General features: G+C 35.7%; 1 protein-coding gene across 3 annotated transcripts in view; it reads right to left on the bottom strand.

Annotated features, from left to right (window-relative positions):
* Positions 1–26100, bottom strand: part of PARD3B (par-3 family cell polarity regulator beta) — a 1223953-nt gene that overhangs the window by 569311 nt on the left and 628542 nt on the right. For all 3 annotated transcript variants that reach the window (XM_012933501.2, XM_055122817.1, XM_055122818.1), the window contains exons 5-6: positions 8590–8678; positions 623–709 (exon numbers count right to left, since the gene is read on the bottom strand). In XM_012933501.2, the coding sequence (XP_012788955.2) occupies positions 623–709; positions 8590–8678 (176 nt within the window). The remainder of the gene's footprint in view (positions 1–622; positions 710–8589; positions 8679–26100) is intronic.

The following is a 26100-nucleotide window of genomic DNA, read 5'->3' as shown; positions in this document are numbered from 1 at the left end:
GATTAATTAAAAATTTTAATTAAGGGACCATGATTTACAAAGTTATTTATGGTTGAGTTTAAGGCATAAAATGTTCTAGAACCAATACCACCCAATGTAAAAATAGCATTTTGCTACTATAGTAAAAATCATTATAATGAACAAAATGATGTAGCTTATACAGTAAGAACATTATTTAATTTCTGTATGCTTAAGAAATATGAACAAGCAACAATCTGAATTACCATATTCACTTGTTGAAGTGTACTTGGGAATATTAAAAATTTCAGCAGTCATATTTAACTAACAATTTATTAAAAGCTTCACAAGGAGTGCATAGCCTTCTTACTGTGTGTCACCAGTAAGAATACTTTAAGTATTTCATAGTATGAATGCTTTAAGAGTACCTCATAATTAATTGCAAAAGCAGAAACTTATTGATTTTTTCTTTCCCATTGCACCCTCAGAAGTAAATGATTTCATTTTGTTTTTAACACGTAAGTGGCCAGTTGAGTATACCTTAAGGTGTCCATTTGAATAGCAGCAATGCACAATTAATTCTCAGCTAAAAAATGTTTGTGAACATAAGCTCAAGCCAAGTTTTTCATTTGTATGAATTTCTGACACCAGAAAATCCTCTTACCTTCCACTGAGAGATGAAAAGAAGGGCACAACATGGATTCCCAAGGGGCCTCCTTCCCCAGAAATCTCCACTGTTCTTGTCATATCACTGGGGCAGAAAAAAATAAGAGCCCAGATGAGTCATTCCTTAAAACACAGATGTGGCCCATTAAAGAGAAACAATCTTAGATCTATCAACTACTGTAATGGAAACAGCGGAGATGAAATCAAAGAAATATACGATTTGCTGATACGTTCAGATCCAGGAAATAAAATGTTTAAAAGACTGATTTCTCTTTTTCCCCCCCAGAAGAGGAATAAATGGAAATGACTACCTACAAAAATAGCTTCATACTTAACTTAATCTGCATACATCAACATATTTAAAAGAGGTACACAAAAATGAAATTTTCCCTCATTGAGACACACTTGAAAATTACTGTACAGATGACAAAATACATGGAATTAAGCATATATATGCTGAAGTATAAAGTAGGTTCTTCCTTCCTCTCACCAGGAGGAAAAGTGAAATAAAATCATATTTATTAGAAAAAACACAAATTTACATTTCACATCTGTAAAATTGCTGTCAGTCGTACATGAGGGAATATCCAAAGCATCATAAATTGAAACTTAAATGTGACTTTCTGTAAGGCCTGGGCTGAATTCAGGGGAAAAATCCAAATTTTCACCTTCTATTCTTTCCCCTTGTCAGAGGTAGAAAAAGAAGTTACAAAGTTTGGAGAAAATGTACTATAGAAAGAAATAGAAAGCTTGACCTGTCTAACCTATCTTAGATTAAGAACAGGATGAACTGAAATATTAATGTATAGAATATATGACTAAAATATACAAGACATTGGAAGCCTTTGAGTGATAAAGAGTGGAACTAACACGTTTTTATAGAGATGCAAAATAATAGCCATGAACAATTACTAGCCCTTTAATCCTAGAGAGAAAAAATAAAATTGCCTGGGGAGAATTGATAAAGTCAAATCTTATGTCCTTGTTATGGAAATTGCAAGTATGTCTCTGTTGTTTCCTATTTACATGAAAATGACCTGAAACTGATGTCAAATTAAGAGCTATAGCTGCCTCAAATGCTTTTCTCTTCCAAATTGAAAATGATGGAATTTTGGCTTCTTGCTGAAAAACTGAGAATAGCATCTAAGAAAGCAAAACACTTGATAAATTCACTCTGTGTGAAGCATTCTCCAAATTATCAGAATTCTAAAGTAAATATGTTAAATATATTCTCATCAGTGGATTGGGCATATTTTTAGTGTGTTTTCATTGCAAACCTATTATCATTAAGATCTGGGGAAAAAAAGCAGGTTAGTTTTCAACATTTGTGGAATGTGATGGAACTTCAAATCTGATAATAAATTTCAAATGAGTTTTACTCAAATATTACTAATACATTTTAAACTTGTTCCTCCAAGCAGGTTATATCAAAATTCTGGAATAAAAGAAATAAAAAAAAAATCTTAGCGTAATGATATCAGGCAAAGTGGATTTGTGTCTATAGTTCTAGAGTGGGAACATAAACATGTACTTATGAATATACAATATGAGTTTTAAGCCTTAAATATAAGATGTTTGGTGGAAAGAGAAAGCTGAATAGCTTTTAAAGTCCACAAAGCAATACATTTTATACAATAGATTTATAGTGCTTTCATAGGTATTTGAAGAAGACTAAACACTAAACATTCACATTCTTGGGTTACAGGACTATTTTAAAGACTTTTAAAAACAGAGACTAGTATATTGTTTAAACATTCAAACTTTATTATTGTTATCTTTAAATGTATTTTTATAGTTTTGCACTTAAAGCATAACAAAAATCTTTCCCTAAAAATGTATTGAGTATCCGCATGCTGATAACACTCATATATAACGTAACAGAGTCATACGGGATAGAAGTGTTTAGTCTAGTAGAGACTTAGGATTTCATCTTAAGAATTTTAGAATGATTTTTTTATGACTCCCCACTTTCTCCTATTTTGCAAATATTTCTTTACCCACTCAAAATGCCTCCCATAAGACACAATAAATTCTATATATCAGACCTGTAGATAATTTTAGTAATTATATATCTTATATTTTATTAATAAAATATATCTTCTAATTTATTAAAATGATAAATATTACTTGAAAATACTAAAATGTGAACTGGAAAATAGTACAAGGGGTTAACATGCTTGTCTTGCAGAGGGATGACCTCAGACTGATCCTGAGCACCACATATAGTTCCCAGAGCACTTCCATGCATGATCCCTGAGCACAGAGTAAGGAGTAAGCTCTGAGCACAGCTGGTTGTGTCCCCCCACAAAAAAACAAAACACACCACAAATATCCAAAACAAAACACTAAAACAATTTTGGAGATAAAGTTTTAAGGTTCATTTCTACATTTTGAGATTCTATTTTTAATATTTCTAAGTAAAAAAGTGCTTTGCTTTCTTTATACATGAAAGTCACAAGATTTTTTGAATATTTGATAACTATTAAATCACCCAAAATATTTTTATCCAAATACATAAAATACTGTAAATTTTTATTGTTAATGTAAACATTTATCTTGCAAATTTTACAGACAATATTTAAGCATCTTCATTATAAAATACCCAATAATTCTTTCAAGATAGATAGAAAAGCATTTAATAAAAACATAATATACTGGTTCATATATTTTTAGTTTATTTTAAAGGAAAAATAAAACTCTTAGTTATATGTCTGATGAAAAGTAATAAGTTACTTGTAGATATACTTCATAGAGCTACAGTTTACTCAAATTTTAAAAAGTGCTAGTGATGATATCTAGGTAAAGTACAGAAAAGTGTTTGGGGGCTAAAGAGGAGAGTAGCACACAGGAATTTATGTATCAAAACTGAATTGAGAATGGAAAACATTGACAATGAAATGAGAAGACATTTTAGCAGGGAGAAACAAAAGGGATTGATAGCTATTTGTAAGAAACAGACATAATTATATTGTGGATTAAATTATACAAAGTCATATTTCACTACAGTCAGACAGCTAACTTTTCACAACTTATTAAGATACTAAAACAAAAACAGATAGTTTATAATAAAACATTCAGTTTATCAAGAGGGTAAGAGGGGACCTGGGGACATTGGTGGAGGGACACTGACACTTTGGTGGTAGATGTTGTGTTAGAACACGGTCCACCTGAAACATTGCTATTAAGGATAGTAGAAATCATGGTACTCAAATGAGAAATGGAAGAAAAACAACACTAGGTACAGTCACTAATATTAAACAAATTAAATGGCCTAAGATCCAATGAACAAAATTGATTCAAATAATATCTGGATCCAGCTTCTACCTAAGAGTTTAGGACAAAAGTCTGAGTGGAGGTACAGAATCTATGGTCAAAATGATGGAAAGGGTTCATTAATTTTCTTCTTTCAGACAAGGCATAATGGATGGCATGTTTAATATTAAGATTATACAAGTTGAGGTCAGAGAGGTAACTTACCTCACATGAGACTAAGGCACATAATCACATTTGAAAAGAACTACAAAGAGATAGTAGAGTGGGTAAGGCACTTGCCTTGCATTCAGCCGATCTGGATTTAATCCTTGGTAACCCTGAGGCATTACCTAAATCCACCAGGGGTGATTCTTGAGTGCAGAACCAGAAGTAAGTCCTGAGCACTGCCAGGTCTGGCCCCCAAATAGAAAATAGTAACAATAACATAAAATTACAAAAAAAATATTCCTGGTAGTGACTATGAGTCAAGCCTCTGAGTAAATAATTCAAATTATTAATCAAAATTTTATCTGTCTCCTCATTTGGATCTGAAGATATTAAGATAAATTCTTTTTTTTTTTTTTTTTTTGCTTTTTGAGTCACACCTGGCAATGCACAGGGGTTATTCCTGGCTGTGCACTCAGGAACCACCCCTGGTGGTGCTCAGGGGACCATGTGGGATGCTGGGATTCAAACCCAGGTCGGCCGTGTGCAAGGCAAACGCCCTACCCGCTGTGCTATTGCTCCAGCCCCAAGATATTAAGATAAATTCTAATAGAACTGATAGTTTTAATTAAAATTACACTATAATGCAAATACCTTATATATTCTATTTTAGAATACCTTATATATTCTATTTTATACACTATAATGCAAATACCTTATATATTCTATTTTATAAATAGCACTGCAGCACTGTAGCACTGTTGTCCCATGGGGCATTGATTTGCTTGAGCAGGCACCAGTAACGTCTCTACTGTGAGACTTGTTGTTACTGTTTTTGGCATATTGAATATGCCACAGGTAGCTTGCCAGGCTCTGCCATGTGGGCGGGACACTCTCGGTAGCTTGCCAGGCTCTCTGAGAGGAATTGAACCCAGGTCGGCTGTGTGCAAGGTAAATGCCCTGCCCGCTGTGCTATCGTTCCAGCCCATTTTATAATAAGGATTCAATAGTATTAGCCACTAATATAATCATGATAACTTCTGAAGTAGCAAATGCATGGGTTAAAAGAAAATAGTTCTCAAACTTCCCATTTATCAAGTGAGCTTTTAGAAATGTTTCTATGCAGGATTGAGGAACATTGTTCCTTCATGGCTGGAGTTCTGACAGAGAGAGAAGACAAGGAATAAGTCAGATTCTTTAAGGATTTGAGCACAGGCTTGTTATATGTAATAGTGTGGGAGATGCATTACCAAAAACAAAACATCTAAGTAGAACTTGCAGACTATTCTGAAGTCTCCTTGCTACAAAATGTCTTGTTGATTCAACTACATTGAATAAATATCTAACAAAAAGTGTTCTTGAATAAGAATGGAATTGATTTACCTCACTTTTAATCATCAAATATTTCAAAATTCCAATGATAAAGTTATGAAGGAAAAACAAAGTTCAGTATTGACATAATATAATTTAGAAGCTAGGAAAAATGAATAATAAAAACTCCAGCAATAGCAGTATATACTAGTGAACTCTCAAGGAATATCAGCTATTTGGGGGAGATAATTTTCTCTTTTTTTCCTTTCTCCATTATTTGTTTTTGGTTTTAGACCACACTGAGCAGGGCTTACTCCTGACTGTGCACTCAGAGATCACGCCTGGTGAGGATCACAGAACCACATTTGGCACTGGGGAGCCATCATGGGTCAGCTGAGTACAAGGCAAACACCTTACCCACTGTACTATCTCTCTGGCCCCGGAGATATCGTTCTTTTTAACTGATTTCTGGGCAATGTAAAATTACCCAATTCAAATTTACAAAGTAAATATATCAGCTCAATTTTACACATAAGCAATATATTTTAAAAATGAGAAACTTTAAAGAAAAAAAGGCCAAATAATAGATCCAGCAGGATACCATTCATAGAATATAGCCTATCCCAATGAGATATAGTGAAACTGGGGTTAAAAGGCAGTTGGAGAACTGGGACTAGGCAAATTGTTTCTGAAGGATTTTGTATGTAGGTTAGAACTAAAAAGGGTCAATGTATCTAAAAACATAAGTGTCTAGTGATGGGGTACAAAAAAGAAGGTGTACTGAGACAGTATACCAGAATGACTTGTGAGCACACTGACAGGAACTAACATTCAAAGAAAAGGTTGAAGGAGAACTGAGCAAAGAGGAAAAAGAGAGAAGGAAGAAGAAAATAGATGGGAGACAGAAGCAACTGAGAGAATGGTTAGAAAATAAAAAAGGGGAGAGGATGGAAAAGGAAAGGAGGGAAGGAAGAAAAGAGGAAAATTTAATCAGACACAGAGAGTGAGAAAGAGAGAGAAATAGAAAGGAAGAGAGAGAATGCATGTTAGTGAAATTGGTATTAAGGTTAAACTATTAGCTTGAAAACAAATCTTCTATTATTGGATGAAATTCAAAGTCAAAATAATAATCCTAATTTTGTAGTGTACAAGTTTTGACACTATATATAGATGTTATAAATTCTCTGAAACAAAAACATAGATAAAACACCGATAGGTGAGATCAAACAGAAAAGGGGAAGAAGGTAAAACATTAAAAACTTAGACAGGTGTTATTAAATTATTGCAATAATCAGAAAAATCTGAATTTATTCCATGAGTACAGGAATAAAACATGAAAAATTAGGGGAAGTTTCAAAATATTTTGAAATGGACTCTACAGTGAATTCCACACATACATGACATAAACATGGAGAACATAGGCTAAAACATGTTGGTAGTGTTAATTTTGCAAAAATAAGACAGTTTGGAGAAGGCTAATTTGAAGATGATACAACAAATAAGGCAAAATCAGGAAGGAGATAGACTTTAAGGATAAGGTGAGGGTTGGTCACATACTTTCCAATTTACAGAAGAGCTTAATTAAATTTTTTTAATCCCACAAACAGCTCTTTATTACCATCTTAAAATCAAATAAATTGAGTAATGTTTCATAAAAGAAGACTATTTTAGATTAGATTGAGAAATAACATTTCTAAATATTATTTTTCTTTAAATAAAGATGTTTGTGTTAATAACAGGTGAGTGGTTAATAGTTATGCATATGATTCATGGAGCAATGTGTTTTATCCACTCATGTGGATAAACAAATATGCCTGCATTATGTTCCAAGTCCTACGTAAGGTGTCAGAAATTCCTTGGAGAATTCATAGTCTTGTTTGGGAGAATGCCAAAGAGCTACAATAAACTGTAGCAAGTGCAATAATGATATTGATAATTGCAATATCAATTAATGTTTATCCAACCATTCATTCAAACTGTGCTAAGAGAAATCACCTGTGTCTAATTTAATCTTCACAATAATCTACGTAGTACTGAAATCTACTTTCCATAGGACTGAAATATTTTGAAGTGGGTAAATAATTAGTTCAAATAGTATTTAAACTAAGGTCTTAACTAAGTAAAAAAATGTTAAATTAATGAAAGGTTAAATAAATGAAGTTTAAAACTTTTATTTTTTATTGATATGTAAGATCAAGTGGAAAAAGAAGCAATAGTTAAGGGTTAATTGGTTATTATAGCACTTGAGTCGAGATGAGGCTTGAGCATGACTATGAAGATAAGAACACCAAAACAGGTTCTAGCATTTTTTTAAATTGAGTCTGCAAATAATTTACTTAGCTTCTCTCGTACCTGCTTGAAAGTGAACTTCAAATCCTACGATTTGGCCATATGCTAAGGATACCACCAAACACTTGATTCCACAGAAAAATACTACCCATGAAACTAAGTCAGAAGTGGCTTCTTTCTTCTCATTCTCTATCATCTTAAACAAGCTAGAATCAATATCCTTTCCTAGATACGTAGTTCTAAGTTTGTCTCCACTTGCTTTACATTCTAAGTTGTTAAGATCCCTAGTAGCTTTACATGTAGTAACTCATTTCATCTTCATATCAAACCTCAGAAGGTTTTAATATTATATGTTTTTTCAAACCAGAAACTTAGGGAAAGAGAGATGGGGAATATGTCTAACAGAAATAGGATTTGAACCAGAGCAGAACCTAGGGCTGAACTGGAAATTAGAGCAGAATAATACAAGTAGGGTAAACATGAAAGCAATTCATTTCATAGAATAAATTATTCATGAAAACACTTAAAATATTAGCTTAATTGGTTGATAGGATAGATACACTTTACATACATCAAGTAAAATGGTACAAGGTTGCTATAACACAGGGTAACACAATGTTCTAACTTGTAAAACACTCAAACAACAATGAACTCTAAGTGTTCACTTTAAATTGTTGATCAAAGAGAAGAAAAGCAATTAAGAAATACAGGTTGTAGGAGAGTATTGGAAGCATTAAGGCTCACTTGTGCACGTGTTTGCTAGGCAGTTCTCATAGCATATAAAGACAATCAGATAAAAATAATTAAGTGATTAATTTTAGAATTGGATATGGTTTCAATCTACTGTTATGCTTATCTGAATCTTCCCTATAAAGTAGAACAATTATGAGCCATTAATAAACAAATATTAAGTTGCAAGGAAATTTTCATTTTGATAAATAAAAATACCTCAGTATAATCTTTGTTTTTGCTGATGGCAGTAGCTCTATCTGTGCATCATTCATAGCTTCTCTGTCTTCTAAATTCTGTATGGAATCCTGTAGTGAAATACAACCATAAATATGCAGATTAGATGCATATAGAATTGAAAATTGGAATACAATGTCGTCTCAACCTGAGTGCGTAAATGGTTTTACTCTGCTTGAATACAGTATGCTCCAGCTCTTTGAAGACTAGAAACAGGTGTTAATCTTTTCCATATTTTCACTGTTCTTTTCCTTCCCTTTTGACTTCTTAAATACTCAAATGGGCTGTTTACACAAAGTAGTGTGTTAAGAACTTTGGAATACATCATTTAGCTTCTTGCTACTCAGTCATATGCTTTTGGGACTAAGACTTTTAAATTAAGGGGTACCAATGGGAGGCGCCATTGACAGGTGGTGATGTATTTAAAAGCTCCAAGAAACTGTACTTACTTGTACCCCTGATGACACTAAAAATATAAAAAAGGAAAAGCCATTTAAAAAAAAATTGGCTGGCAAGGTCACTCTGTCAAAAGCGTATAAAGATATTTCAGGAAAATAAATCTGGTGCTTTTGTTTTGAGACTGTGATTCTGAGGATAATCCAGTACAGAGCAACTAAAATTAACCATTTATATTCTAAAATGAATACTTTCTACTACAGTTAGGAGGTCAGAGAGGGCCTCTCCTTTAAAACAGTGAATAGGTTAAGTTGGATAGAATATAGAGGAGAAAGAGGGTTTTCAAAAGCAAACTGGACATATTTTATGCAAGATGTAATTGTTCTCTGATTAGTTCTGTAGCTGGACTAACTGTTACTTCAGAAATAGTTGCATACATTGTGGCCTCAGTTTCACAGATCAACAAATCACATGGAAAATGCCCCGTTATTAACAATCATACCTGTAAACAGAGCATTTTGTGAATCAAAATCAATCATTTCATTATAAAAAATAATAGATGCTAAATGATTTAACATAAAATACTTTGGTTAATACTTTTAAATCTGAAATAACAACTCAAGAAGTTTTTGATATAAAATTGAATCCTTGTAAACGTTCATTCATACAGGTGTAATAACCTTCCATATAGGGATTAGTGGCAAGGGCTTGTCTACTGGATTTACTGGATTTTTAAAAAATGTTTTCTTCTCTTCACGGGGATCAGGAAGGGAAGAAAATCCGTAAAGTTGGAGATTTAGATTGAGGTATCAAAATTTTAAAGAGCCAGGGAAACAGCTCAACAATCGCTAGGTAGTATAGTGGGTTTGGTGCTAGCCTTACACATGATAGGCCAGGCTCGATGCCCAATATCCCATAAGCTCACCAGGAGTGAATCTTTAGTGCAGATCCCAGACACTGCTAGGTGTGGCTCTTAAACCCCTCCAAATAAATAAATAAATAAATAAATAAATAAATAAATAAAGCCAAAGCATACGCTTACCATGTTTGGGCTCTTCTAGTTCATTTCCTGGTACAACATAGCCCCACATTGCACAGCCCTTCTGAAATAGCCCTGACTGACCCAGCACTGACCTCATGAGCATTACTACAACTGAAATAAGCACCTAATTCAAAAACAGTGAGAGTTGAGATCTCAAGCAGAGGCAGGGAGACCCCCCTGTCCCCACTACAAAAGAGGTCTTTGAAGAGTTTGAACATTCATATTATCCTAAAGAGCTTCATATATACTTCCAGAGAAGAGATATAGGGTTGTTCTGATTACAGAAAGAGGTATTAGACATTTTTACAAAAATACTTGAACTTGTCACCACGCACATGTCAGAATATTTGATAGACACATTTAAGTCAAAGTCGTGATTTCCTCATCCAACTCTCTTATGTAAAGAGTGAAGCCCACAGAGGAGGAGGGTATGCCTGGTTTTCTCTCTATAAAGCACATAATATACACAGTTTGTTAATGAATGCATTTGGATGAATAAACCAAATGACACTGCTCTCCTTTTGAATGTAGTGTAGTAAATTATTCTAAATGTAATGGATTTAATGAGAGCACTAGCTCTGGTATCTCCAATGAGTCAGATTCAGAAGTGACTTGAGGCATTTCTGAGGAGGAATCCCTCCTGAGGAGCTGCTATAATCATTTAAAGCCTGGTAGGGCTCTCTAGCCTCTTTTCCCTTAGGTAGACTTTATTAAGATATTCAAATACAACATTAAATACATCCTTTTAAAGGTATAATTTAGTCATTTTAAGCATATTCATAGCTTTGCAAATAATTACCACTAATTTGGGGACATTTAAAAAAAATTCTCCAAAGGGATCTCATACCCTTTAGTCATTACATACAATTTTTCCTGCTCCTCCATACAACAGGTGGAAATAATTTTATATATTATGATTTTAATGTAAAATTAGTAATTTTACATATTATGAGATAATGGTATGCATACTTAGACTAATGTTTAATTATCACACAATTTTGCTAAAAATAAGAACTCTTTGTAGACATATGTTTTCAGTATTTTAAAGTATCACTGTACCACTGTCATCCCGTTTTTCATCGATTTACTTGAGTGGGCACCAGTAATGTCTCTATTACACTCTGCCCTGAGATTTTAGCAGCCTCTCCTTACTCGTCTTTCCATATGATTGGAGGCTTTTCCAGGGTCAGGGAAATGAGATTTATTGTTACTGTTTTTGGCATATCGATTACGTCACGGGTAGCTTGTCAGGCTCTGCCATGCGGGCGAGATACTCTCAGGAGCTTGCCAAGCTCTCTGAGAGAGGTATGTATATATCTGTTACGTATTTTGGATATGAATATGACACAGGGAGCTTGCCAGGCTCTCCCAATTGGCCAATAGACTCTCAGTAGCTTGTCAGTTTCTACAAGAGGGAGAACTAGGCTATCAGATGTCCAAGTTCCACAACACAAGCTTCTGTGAGTTTGGTTTTATAGTCTCTGGATGTTGGCTGTTGATGGGATTACACGGTGCCCAGGGCAGTCTCTGAATGTGACTGTCTAGCTACTGGAAAATAGTGGATCTGGGTGGAAGAGGCCCAGTCCCATCCGAGCAGCCTTGGAGATACGGTCCCGGGTCCCGCACACCTGGTTTCCTCCGCAGGCTCCCCCATGCATAAGGCTTGTCCGAACGCGTGGAGAGTGGCTCTGAGCATGGCCAAGGCTGGATTCCGGAGGTCCTCAACTATTGAGGCTCTGCTTGGGTGGGGGGGATGGAGGAAAATGCAACTCATCCCTCCGAGGGGCCCCGGTGAAGACAGCCAGGTGAGGGGGCAAGAGACTGCATCACTCTCTTCTGGGGAGCTTGGTTTTATAGTCTCTGGATGTTGGCCGTTGATGGGATTACAGGGTGCCGGGGGCAGTCTCTGGGTGTGTCATATTTTTAAGTATATGAATAGAAATGTTCGGTCAAAGTACAATTCTTGATATCACATTTTGTATGATTTTATCTGGTATATTATCTCCACCATGACTCTGCAATTTTACATTCCTATCAGCAACAAAGGCGGATTCTCATCTCCCTAAATTTTTGTCAACACTTACTACTTTTCTTTAATAAATTTTGTTATCTTTATGATTGTGTAGTGAATTTTGTTTTGTATCCATCTAGTGACAATGACTAATGCTTTATATTTTCATAATAACTAGTGATATTGATCATCTCTTTGTGTTGTTATTGAAAATTTGTTATCTTCTTTGGAGAAGTATCAGTATATATTTGGCGTTTTGTTAGTTTTAAGAGTTTTTTAAAATGTTTTGTACACAATTACTTATCAGACACATGAAATATAAGTCTATTTTTACATTAAACAGACTATCATTTCAGTTTCTTAATGGGTCCTTTTAAGAAAAAAATGTTCTATGTAAAATTTTCATCAAGGAAGTGCAGCTTCTTTAAGCATAATCATTATTAACATTCTTCTGACTATAATCATTATTAACATTCTTCTGACTATTTTGTATCCTTGCATTTATGTGGGAAATTTATAAATTATCCTATCAACATATGCAAAATATTCAGCTGGATTCTTTTAGAAGTATAAATGCTGAGTCTGAGGTCAGTTTTGAGAGTAGTACAATTTAATAACAAAGTCTTCAAATATTCAAACTATTAACAATGCCATTAATTAAAAATATTCTTTTGGGTTTGTAATTCTATACATACCTGCAACCAGGATTGTTAAAGGAAAAGGTATATTTGCAATAAAGTCTTAAGATAAGAAAGTGACATACTTTCTGTTTCTAACTGGTGTTCTATAAGATTAAATTGATCAGACATCTCTGAATTCTGGTAAGAAAAAGTTTTATTTAGGTAACAAACATATTTACTGTTATGAATAAGGAAATGTTAACCAGCATTTTTAAAAAAACTTGGTCTGATACCATATAATAATTTGCTCTGGGTAATTATTAATTCAGTTAGAACACTAAAATAATCAAGTAAATAATTATAAATATCATGTCTGTAACAAAAGTATTCTTATTTGATTTTTTAAATTACTTTGGTTTGGAGGCCACATCCCACAGGACTCAATGCTTATTCCTGGTTTTGTGCTCAGGGATCACTCCTGGCAAATCTCAGGGGGTCATATAGTATGTCAGGGATTGAACCTGGGTTGGCTTTGTGCAAGGTGACCTTTGAATGCCTTACCCACTATTCTATCTCTCCAGTCTCAACAATATTACTATTTTAAAAGTAACATCAGAAATTCTTTGCATTTTCACTCTTATCAAAAAGAAGACAAACTATAGTTTATCTTGTCAACTAATGGGCAGTATTTGTCACTGGCCAAAATCATTTCTAGATATTGCAGTAACAGAATTATTTGATATTCTCTAGAGATGAAACTGTCAGACAGATACTTAAGTCAACTTAGAAGGGCACAAAACCAATTCCAAATTGACTTCAGCAGCATAACAGCAGAACTGTATGTCAATATTTATGGGCAAATGAAGCTTATTTCTTAACAAGATACATAAAATTATATTCTACAAATATCAAAAATAATTGAATAATTTAAGAGCACTTAGACTTTTGCTTCATTTAATTACACAGTGAAATGAAGAGTCATGAAATCACACATATCTGAAACTGAAGAGAGATGTTTTACTCATAGCTCATTTAAATAACTGAGAAATGCTCAGAATCATGACTTTTAAATTTAGAAATTAAAAGGGCAAAAATATCCATTAATGAAAAACGAGTTATATACAACTGCTGTTGAACTTTTCTTTCTTCAGCTTTTGCATTAAGATGTATTAATTGCATAATTTAAACGTCACAAACTTTTCTCTAGAAAACACAAAGGTTTGGAACTCTCTATAATTATATTACTACGATTACCCAAATTTCAACATATAAAGTAAAAGCAGAAGGTGGTGATCATCAGCATAGGCTATGGATGGTACAAAGCTCTTTCAAGATTTGTCACCTCTTTTTGTCCATGTTAGAATCCTCTGCTCTCTAACAAAGTTCAGTGCGAGGTCATGTCTTGCCAACTAGGCAGAGAGCTTTATGAAGTTTGTCCTTTACCTTTTTCATTAGAACAGGGAACATATCATATGTGGTTCTCACAACAGACAAGTTTAATTACTACCATTTTTAAAAAGTGAACGTTTTTAGCAACACTTTCAGAATCACGGGAGCATTTCTGACAGCTAGAATGAGTTGGATTTAAACATCACGGCACTATTTTTAGCTTTAAAATCAACACTTACATAAATATTCCCAAACCAATTAGCAGCAGCTGGAAAGTAAAGGTGTTTACATTTAGTTAGCACGAGTGCTAACAACTGCAAGTGCTCATGGGCTGTGTGCAAGGGGCCAAGGAGTGGGCAGGGTACCCCTCTTACAGGATGATCTTGGTGCTGGCACCAGGGAAACATTTCTTATTTCAAATTTAGTTTGTTACCGATTTCACAGAGATAAGTGTGTTCCTTATGCAGAGAATTACTAAGTTACACGTCTCCAAAGAAACACAAATCTTATTTTGCTTTGTTTTGGGGCTACACCCACTGGTGCTCAGAGCCTACTCTGAGTGCAGAGTGCAGGAATCACTCTTGGAGGTGCTTGGGGGACTCTATGTGATGCTGAGCATCGAATCCGGGTTGGTCTGTGCAAGGAAAGTGCACTACCCACTGGTTTATGGCTCCAGGCCCTAAATAAACACAAAACTCTTGAAAATACACGGGGGAGAAAAAAAATTATCATTATTTGTTTCTAGTTTATTACAGCTATTCATCAATATTAAAATAGTTTCCAACTCAACTTTGCCCCTCTCAGATGAGAATTAAAATATCTGTTCTGTTATCACTAGATAGATCTCTTTGACTTACAGAAGGACAATTATGACATTGGTATTTTCTCCCTTAATTCTTTTGTGCAGTATTGGAAACAACTTGTCTACAAAATAATTTTAAAAGGTGGTATTACAGAATCTCAGGTGCACTTAGAAGCAAGATATTCTTTCTGAAAAGAAAACTCCAATGTTCGTGAGAAATTGCTCATGCATTTTAGAATGAGCGTAATAGAAAAATTATACACAGTATATTTGAACACTAGGTTGTATGCCTGGTGCTCATCCATAAACATAATGTAAATTTAAAAATTAAAATTCTGGGCATAATTTCACAGATTTCTTTTTACTCCTTAAAACAAGAATGTCTGTGCTAACATAAAAATAAGTTGTGTGTGATAAGCACACATGCAATGAACATGCATTTGGGAAGGGAGGCACTGTTACTCCAGCTCAACCTAACGGAGATTCCTCACGCCTTGGGACTACCTCCACATGGCCAATCTCTCTGCTGGCATCATAGATACTACCCAAAACCATTTGAATCCTAACAATTTAATGTGCCCATATTTTTATATTCAAATCATTTCATATATATCTATAAATATATGTAAATATATAGAGCATATCTAGATATTGGCAAGGCAATGGGAGATTTGTGAAGTGTGAAATTACAAGCTTCTTCAGAATTATGACTATGATTTATTTGTTTTACTTGCAACTGTTATCTTCAAACTTCAGCATACAACACACTCATCTAGATCACTGTGAAAACACAAAATCGGGGGGCTTACCTGGAGGTGTCTGATAGAGTAGGCCTTAGATGAGGCCTGAGATTACATTTTAAACAAGTTCCTGATGCTGCTAAATCAAGTATTCATATTTTGAAAAGAACTGTTACAGAGTAGTTCAGAACCTATGAAGTCTTGGAAATGACTAGTTGAGTCCTGGAAAGACTGGTGGTGAACTCCCTCATTATGTAGCTAAGGGGATGAACCTGGAAAGTGAGTTGATTACCCACTGGATAGATTAGAGAAAAAGACATAGAATTTAGGATTCTTGATTCTCAATTCAAGATCCTTTCCATGAAACATGATAAATGCTGACTTAATAAGTCATCTTTCTTTTGTTGTTGTTTAATGTTAGCTTTTAAAATTCTAGTAACATTTAAATAGGCCTTATATTTCTTTAAAAATATTAAAGCACTTCATATATCACTAGATGTATACTTGAAATAATTCTATATGAATTTTTGGTGTCCCCATTTCCAGTTTTATATGTTAACATATCTAAGGGGAAGAGATAAATGTCTTGACCATGGTGAAACTTCCAAGAGTTGGAAAAATATGTAAATTGCATAGGACTGGTGAACTCCTAAGATTTATGTTTGATTGCAGCCTTGCTCAATAAGTTTACCTTGTAAGATCTCTGAGCTACTTATTTTAAGCACCTGAGGTGATAAAATTCTATATCATAAGACAATAAGAAAACTTATTTGCATACAAACCTATGAAATGTTTTATTAGCATAAATGCAAGCCTCTAATAGCAGTTGCAAATAAAAGTATTCTTTTTTTAAATTGAATTACAATGAGATACACAGTTACAAAGTTGTACTTCTGTCTCTCTCAATAAGTTCTTCTGAGGAAACATGGTTAACTACAACATGAATAATCTAGTAACTAGACCCCATGTGAAATCTGGAAGGAGGTGAAGCCATGAACATTACACAGCTCTAAACTTTGGTTTATGAAGTTTGTTCTCACACTACACACAAACTTCTAAGCCGTGGGGTTAAGTCACCCAAATGTGTATGAGCCAAAACTGGACTGAGGTACAGCAGTTAGAGATTTAGTCAAAAGTATGATAACTAACGCCTAAGAATTTGATAATGCCTAATTTTTTATCTAAATATATATCTCCTACTTCTTTCATTAACCTTTTACATATATATATAGAAGTCAGTAGTACATGATGACAGAATCTAGACTTTGATGATAATTCATGCTTTGTACTTAAAATGTATATAAAAATAGGACATCATATGGTGGCGGAGGATATTGACACTTTATTGGTGGCCATGATGTATTGATGTTATAGCCCTGAAACAATCAACCCACTCTTGTAAATCATTATTAACCTCAATAAATTTAATATTATGTATAAAAAAGAAAGTGTGATAACTGAGTCTCAGGAAGATGCTGCCACTGTGGGTGATGTACTGTACGGTTAAATCCCTCTGACTCTCACTATACTCAGAGTTGGCTGCAACTGCTCTTTATCTGGCTCGCATGCAAGAGATTCTAAGTGGGTTTTAATAATTAAGTGGTCATAGGAGGGAAAAAAATGGATTCTCCTGTGCAGGTGGGTTCTTGAGAGAATTGCTCAAAAAATTTGTTAAGTCTATAACTGTATATCAAGGTGATTGGTTAAAATTAAAAAAAAAACTTAAAAAAGATTTGCATATAAAGCTCAAAGATTAACAGTTAGAGCTTACTGCATAAAGTAGATGGGTCTCGGTTCCTGTGCAGATGTCCAGGCCTCTCCTTTACCCATGAATGGCATCACCTGTCCTGTTCCTGATGCAGCTCCATCCCATGAATGATAGCCAAATTCTGTCCCTGAGTCCCTCTCTATCCTTGGAAGCTTCCCTCAGTCTCGGCCATGGCCACACCTCCATAGGCAAGATCTGTGTGCTCTATATCTGTTGCTGGGCCTTGCAACTGTACCCCAGCAGTTCCTGTTGTCCTGTTCTGGCTTTCCTAGTTTGCGGCCATGGCCACGTGCATGTGGGTGAGAATCCTGTGCTCAGCGTCTTTTCACTACCTGAGAGTCCTGCCTGTATCCTGAGCTTTCTAAAGTGTCTGAGCCCTGCCTGTTTTCTGCTCCTATCTGGGATCTGAGCCCTGCCTGTATTTTCTTTTTCAAACTTTTATTTTATTTTATTTTTATAAAGTAGTTTACAACATTTGATTACATTTAATATTGTAACACAAATCCCACCACCATTACATCCTTCCAAACCCCAACCCCTGCCCCAAAGCAGAACCAAAATAATTTATTTTGTATTGTTTGTTTGGAATAAACCGCTGAAGATACTCCCCCAAAACTTTCCTTAGAGGAGAGTGTGTGAAGACTGTTGTATTTCTGCCTGTACTTTCTGTCCATGTGCTGAGCCCTACCTGCCTCTGCAGTGTGTAAAGAGAAGGAGATGTTGGTCCAAGAGAGGAAGGGAGGAGAGGGGAGGGGAGGAGAGGAGAGAAGAGGAGGGGAGAGGAGGGGAGAGAAGGGAAGGGGAGGTGAGGGGAGGGGGGAAAGGACTGGAAGGGAGGAGAGGGGATGGGGAGTGGAGGGAGAAGGGGAGAGGAGAGGAGAGGAGAGGAGAGGAGAGGAGAGGAGAGGAGGGGAGGGGAGGGAGGGGAGGGGAGGGGAGGGGAGGGGAGGGGAGGGGAGGGGAGGGGAGGGGAGGGGAGGGGAGGGGAGGGGAGGGGAGGGGAGGAGAAGGAAGGAGAAGGGAGGGGAGGTGAGGAGAAGGAAGGAGAAGGGAGGGTAGGAGAGGGAAGGGGACGTGAGATGGAGGGGAGGGGAAGGGAGGGGAGGAGAGGGGAGAGGAGGGGAGGGTAGGGGAGAGAGAGAAAGAGAGAGAGAGAGCACAGAAGAGAGAATGTCCCAGAGAGATGAAGCTGGGAGCTCCTTGTATCTACTGCCACATCCCATCCATCCCCAGCCATCCCAAAATCTATTATAATCGGCTAAATGTTCCATGGGTGAGATTTAAAATGACAGACTAAACGTATGAGGGACTCCACTCTTCAGCTTCGGCTGTATCAATAATAAGTTTAAAGAAGAAGATAAAGGTGTAGTAGTAAACGTAAGCTCTCATTAATAAAAGGAAGACTAGATTTCAATAGTGGTTCTTTCCTTGTTTTGCCTGGTGACCAGACACTGAATCATCTAGTCTGTTTTATTATCTGCAGAATGAGTAAAAGGTTTTCAGGCTCATTCTGGGTATTGAGTCCCAGAGGATAGTAATGATGTGCTAAATAGTCAAGCAGGCAAGCCCCGTATTGAAGACACATACTTATAAAAATAATTAGGAGATAAATTAAGAACTGGAAATTCACTTAAATATGTTTTTTTAAAATTCCCATAAGAATTTAAAAAAAGTCATGAAAATATATTATTTGATAGTTTAATTTGCGTTGGAGCGATAGCACAGTGGGTAGGGTGTTCGCCTTGCACGTGGCCGACCCGGGTTCAATTCCTCAGCCCCTCTCAGAGACTCTGGCAAGCCACTGAGAGTATCCCGCCCTCCTGCATGGCAGAGTCTTTCAAGCTACCCATGGCATATTCGATATGCTAAAAACAGTAATAACAAGTCTCACGATGGAGACATTACTGGTGGCCACTCGAGCCAATCAATGAGCAATGGACTGACAGTGACAGTGACAGTTTAATTTACTGATACTAAATAACTTTTGGGGAACACATTGGTGACAGAAGAAGAAAGGGACTAAAAAAAAAAACAAACTAAAGTCCCTCTCCATACCTCATTAACATCCTTCAAATTTTCTATGATTTTTAATGTATATTTTCTTTCTTCCTTATTGTTAATAACTACGACAGAAAATATCATTAAACTTTCCCATTACAGTATTTATTCAGTGCCCTTGCCAACACACTCATTTGATCCCATTACTGCTTTTTTATTTACCTTTGATATTTTGTTTTTAAATACAACTTAAAAGTTGCCTATATTTTACACATTTTATATTCTAGTGTTTTTATGAGTTATTTTGTTTTTTCTTGAAATTTATACAGCACCATAACTGAACCTGATCCCAGTCAGTCAAAGCTCAGTGGCGAGTTTAAATAATGATGGTAGAGAGTAGAAACTAATAATTGTCACTGTCACTGTCATCCCATTGCTCATTGATTTGTTGAGTGGGCACCAGTAATGTCTCTCATTGAGAGACCTTTTTTTTTTGCTTTTTGGGTCACACCCGGCAATGCTCAGGGGTTACTCCTAGCTTTGCACTCAGGAATTACTCCTGGCGGTGCTCGAGGAACCATATGGGATATTGGGAATCGAACCCGGCTTGGCCACGTGCAAGGCAAACGCCCTACCCGCTGTGCTATCTCTCCAGTCCCATCTTTTCATTGAGAGACTTATTGTTACTGTTTTTGGCATATCCAATACGCACAGGTAGCTTGCCAGGCTCTGCCGCGTGGGCTCAATACTCTCGGGAGCTTGCCGAACCCAGGTCGGCCATGTGCAAGGTAATCGCCCTACCCACTGTGCTATCACTCCAGCCCAGAAAATAATAATAATAATAATAATAATAATAATAATAATAATAATAATAATAATAAAAAGGTTTGTGAGATCTGACCAGACTAGACATATTGATCAATCTTATGTAAGCTTAAAACATGAAAACTGCTATTGATGCCAGGCGTTTTTCATTCATCTGCTCTGTTGATCTTTCAACATAGGGCCAAGACCAATGCATGTGTGGCTTCCCACACAAATGTGTTCAATGACAAGGCTGCTTGAATATCTTTAGAACCACAGAGGTTCAAGAGCTTAGTAAGGCAAATCTGTCAATCCTATTTTAACATCTACTGCTTCCTACTCATACTGGAACAACACATTTCAAAATCCACTAGAAAGAGGAAAACGTACATTTCCTTTTCAAATACAAGACAGACAGAAACACTATTATACTGACCACTTTGATTTTAAAATTTATTTATTTCACCCACACAGTTATAAAAATTTCCCCTACTTTCCTATGTTAAAAAATACTACAAAAATACTTGAGTCTATTTCTTAGCTACACCAGGACAATGCTTTTTATTAGTGAAACTATTATACAACACAGAATTCAAATAAGGGTCTTCTTCAGATAGTACTTAAATCATAAAATATGTTCAAAGATATTGTAAACATTTTTCCCCAATGAATCCCTCTTTTTAAACTATAAAATGCATCAATTATTTATAATACAGGTTTTGTTAAAATGGCAATTTTTATGGCAGTAGGGCTTCATGTGACTCTATAAACCATATTGAGATAATAAATATGAAGACTGGATAAGATGGATAAGACTTTAGGAAATCAGGATAATTTAGGAAATGCAAAACATTTCTAACTGGGCCATTTCCATTTTTCTTGCTTTAATACACATCAGTTAAGTTTAATTCTACTAAAGGAAACACATGCATTAAGCAAAGCTAGACAAATTCCAGGTTTTGCTTGGAGAATATAAAGATAAAAAGACACATTATGAAAGAAATACTTTCATTTGCACATGAATTTCTCTTAAGCTGGAACACACACACTTCCCCGCTGGTACTCACTATGAAAATACTTGATATGAAAAGTTTGAGTGAGACGTTAGCCAGATAAAGTATTCTTGGTGAGACATTCATTTTCTTAAACTAAGAAGCTTTTGCACCTCAAAAGAAATAGTGATCAGAATACAAAGACAGTCTACAGAATGGGAAATGATATTCACCCAATACCTTTCTAATAAGAGGTTGATATTCAATATCCTTCTGATAAGGGGCTAATATCAAGGATATACACGGCACTGGTTGAACTCTCCAAGAAGAAAACATCCAATCCCATCAGAAAATGGGGCGATGAAATAAACTGAAGCTTTCTCAAAGAAGAAATACAAATGGCCAAAAAGCACATGAAAAAAAGCTCTTCATCACTAATCATCAGGGAGATGCATATCAAAACAATAATCACCTCACACCACAGAGACTGACCCACATCCAAAAGAACAAAAGCAACCAGTGTTGGCTTGGATGTGGGGAGAAGAGGACTCTCCTTCACTGTTAGTGAGAATGCCAACTGGTTCAACCTTTTTGGAAAATATGGACATTACTCAGGGTTGGCGCAATAGTACAGTGGGTAAGGTGTTTGCCTTGCATGTGGCAGACCCAGGTTCTATTCCCAGCATCCCATATGGTCCCCCGAGCACTGCCAGGAGTAATTCCTGAGTGCATGAGCCAGGAGTAACCCCTGTGCGTCGCCGGGTGTGACCCCAAAAGCCAAAAAAAAAAATATGGACATTTCTCAAAAAACTAGAAATTGAGTTTCCATTTGACCCAGAAATACCACTTCTGAAAATATATCCTGGAGATGCAAAAACTTACAGTAGAAATGACATCTGCATTTATATGTTTGTCAGAGCACTATTTAAAATAGCGAGAATCTGGAAAAAACCCAAGTGCCTGAGAACAGATGAAAGAAACCTAGGTACACCTACACAATGGAATACTAGGCAGCTGTTAGAAAAGATGAAATCATGAAATTTGCATATGAGTGAGCCAACATGGAGAGTAACATGCTAAGTGAAATGAGTCAGAGAGAGAGGGAATGACATGGAATGACTGAACTCATTTGTGGAATATAAACTAACATAATGGGAGACTAATACCCAAGGATAGTAGAGATAAGGATCAGATAATTGCTCCACGGCTGGAAGCCAGCCTCACATGCTTGGGGGGGGGGGGGGGAAGGCAGCTGGGATAGAGAAAAGAACACAAAGTAAATGATGCTTGGAGGGCTCGCTTGAGATGAGAGATGCATGCTGAAAGTAGAATATGGACCAAACATGGTGGCCACTTAGTACCTGTGTTGCAAACCATAACACCCAAAAGGAGAGAGAGTAAAAGAGAATGTGTCTGCCACCCACAGGGGTGGTTGGGGGGGGTGTGGCAGGAGGGATAGTTGGAACACTGGTGGTGGAGAATGGGCACTGGTCAAGGGATGGGTACTCGATCATTCCATGACTGAAATGTAATCACTGAAGTTTGTAAATCTGTAAAAAAAAAAGAAGCTTGAATATGCACAGTTAATAAAAAGTTGTTTCAAGAAGTAAAACTATTATGCTGATTTATGTGAATACTTAGTTTAGTAATGGATTTTTAAAAAATTCTAAAAGTACAGGAAGCTAAAAACCTGCTCTTTTTTTTAACATATATCAGAGTTTTGCACATTGGGAGACTTCAACCTCCTATTTTGCCACTAGACAAATCAAACAGACAGAATATCAGTAAATGTACAAGGGCCCTAAATAAGGAACTGGAACTGGGAATATTGAATATACACAGGAATTTTCATTTTTAATAAGTTGAATATACATTCTTTCTCAGAGTCCATAAAATTTTCTCTAGGATTGATCACATAATGGGAAAAACTTAAACGTACATAAAATTTACAAATGTAAATTACCAAGCATCCTCATATCATAATGCCAGGCAGATCAATATTAACCATAAAAAGAAAAATGTTGAAAAATTTTAAATCTGGAGGCTGAAAAATATCCTGCTAAATAATAACTGGATCAAAGAGAAAGTCAAGGAAGAAATAAAAAATTCCTTGAAACTAATGAGAATAAGTTACTAAAAGGAAGCTACTAGAATATATAGTACACAGCAAAACCTGAAGTTCATAGCAATACAGGCTCACATTAGGAAAGAAGAAAGTGTAAATCAACAACCCAAATTCACACATTAAATACCTGGTGAATGAACAACAATTGAATCCCAGAAGGAAAGAAATAACTATAATTGGAAAAGAAGTCATACTCTCACTATTTTCAGATAACATCATATACATAGAAGACCCTAAAGACTTCATCAAAAGCTCCTACAAACAATAAATCTATACAGCAAAGTAATTGACTACAAAGCTAATACACAAATTATGTCTTATTCCTTGTGCAAATAATAAAACTAGAAAGAAAGAGAAAAGAGTCTACTCAATTGAAAATAGTGTCCAAGAACTTAGGAATCAACTTAACAAAAAATGTAAAATATCCATACCTTGAGAACTATAGTCACTTATGAAAGGAAGATAACTTTAAGAAATGAAAATATTTTCCATGTTCATGGACTGGAAGAAGCAATATTGTCAAAATAACCATCTTACATAAATTATTTTATATATACAACACAATCTCAAGTCAAAGGACTTGGCACAATACATAATAAAGTTTGTATTGGATCATAAAAGAGTCTGAAAAGCCAAAGCCATACAGTCACTGTCACTGTCACTGTCATCCCATTGCTCATCGAGTTGTTCGAGTGGGCACCAGTAATGTCTCTCATTGTGAGACTTATTGTTACTGTTTTTGGCATATCCAATACCCCAGGGTAGCTTGCCAGGCTCTGCCGTGTGGGCCTGATACTCTCGGTAGCTTGCCGGGCTCTCCGAGAGGGGCGGAACCATACTGAGAAATAAGAAATTGGGAACTATCTCATTTCTTAGCTTAAAATTATACTATAATATCATAGTGATCAAAAGAGCAGAGTATTGGAATAAGGTTAGACTCTGTGACTAATGGGTTAGAATGGAGTACTGAAATATAAATCCCAAGATCAATGGTCAACTAATTTTTTGATGAGGTAGGAGGGTAAAATGGAGTAAACACAACCTCTCCAATAAATGATACTGGGAAAATTAGAAAAACACATGGAAAAAAAGTTGGATTCATATTTCAAAGGTAAGAATTCATTAAGTACACTGAGGAAAAGATTCCAAGATTTTGTATCTCAAAGATATTTTCAATAATATGGTTAGATTGGTAGAGGCAACAGAAATAAAAATAAATGGGATGGGCTACATCAAATTTAAGTGTTTCTTCAAGGCAAAAGAAACATCAGATAAAACTAAAAGACACACGATGAATGGGAGAAAATATCTGTACTCAACGCACCAGATAACTGTTTAATATCAGAGATTATATAAGGAACTAACAAAAATCAGCAAGAAAATAGCCAAAACCCCATTTTAAAAATGTAGGGGGAAATTAACAGCATTCTTAATAAGATAGAACTACCAGAAGGTTGATATGCATATGAAAAAGGGTTCATAATCACTGATTACCAGGAAAATCTGAATCAATGTGACAAAGAGATTTCATCTCATGCCATAAGAATGGCACATATTAAAAATACTGGGAACAAACTATGTTGGAAAGGATGTGATAAACAAGGAGCTCTCATCAATTGCTGGTGGGAATGTTTTCTAGTTAAATCAGTATGGAGAAAGCAGTATGGAGATTTCTCAGAAAAACAAAAATAATTTCTATTTTATCCATAAATTTCATTTCTTGAAATCTACTATGCCCACGACATAAAAAACTTTTATCCATAAAGACATATGTACACCATTGTTCATTGCAACACTTAGCGCAATGACTAGGATATGGAATCAACCTAGGTGTTCAATGACAGATGAGTGATAATGAAGGTATGGTATACATATATGATGGGAATACTATTCAGCTTCAAAGAAGCAATAAATCATGCAATTTACTGCAATTTGGTTGTAACTTGAGAATAACATGTTAAATGAAGTAAGTTTGAAGACAAAAGGCAAATACCAGATGATATCTATGGTATACAGAATAAGAGGACCAGGGAATGCAAGGTATCGAAGGGTGGGGGGATAACTATCACTCTTGTCCCTAGATGATAGTACTGAGAGGGATAGTGAAGGACATAATCCAAGGATCCAAGGGGAGAAGTTAGATTCTTATTTCCTGGCCCTGTCAAGCGAAGTAAGATTCTTACCCTCTGCCTCCTGGCCTTGTCAAGAGGAATTAATAGGGTCAGGAGTCAGGGAACAGGGGCCTTAAATAAATGTTGGTATGTGTGTGCATCTATCTATCTATCTATCTATCTATCTATCTATCTATCTATCTATCTATCTATCTATCTATCTATCACCTATCATCTTATATATATATGAACCGCGGGACAAAAATCTTCTGAATGCAAGAGATCCAAACTACAACAACCAAAGTTAAAAACGTGCCTTTTAGGGAGGAAGGCTGTGAGATTGGAAAAAAACTGGTGTCATCGGTGGAGGAAAATTGACATTGGTAATAGGATTGGTGTTGGAGCATTGTTTGTCTGCTATAAATAGTTTATATTTAACTATTCAACTATAAATTCAACTATAAATTCAACTATAGTTTTGCAAATCTTCATTTCTTACTAAATAATTAAAGTAACACAGCAGAGTTTTAATATTACCTTTATAATTTCCAAGCTTATAAGCTATCCTTGTTCATATATCTATGTTCAGTATTTCTTTTCTTGGGAGGGTGTGTGTGTGTGTGGTTACACCCAGTGCTGCTCAGGGTTTACTCCTGGCTCTCTGCTCAGGGATCACTCCACTAGGGGACAGTATG

Source organism: Sorex araneus, chromosome X (genome assembly GCF_027595985.1).
Source record: "Sorex araneus isolate mSorAra2 chromosome X, mSorAra2.pri, whole genome shotgun sequence".
Taxonomy (NCBI): domain Eukaryota; kingdom Metazoa; phylum Chordata; class Mammalia; order Eulipotyphla; family Soricidae; genus Sorex; species Sorex araneus.
Note: the sequence above shows the minus strand (reverse complement) of the source record. Positions and strands in the feature narration are given on the sequence as shown.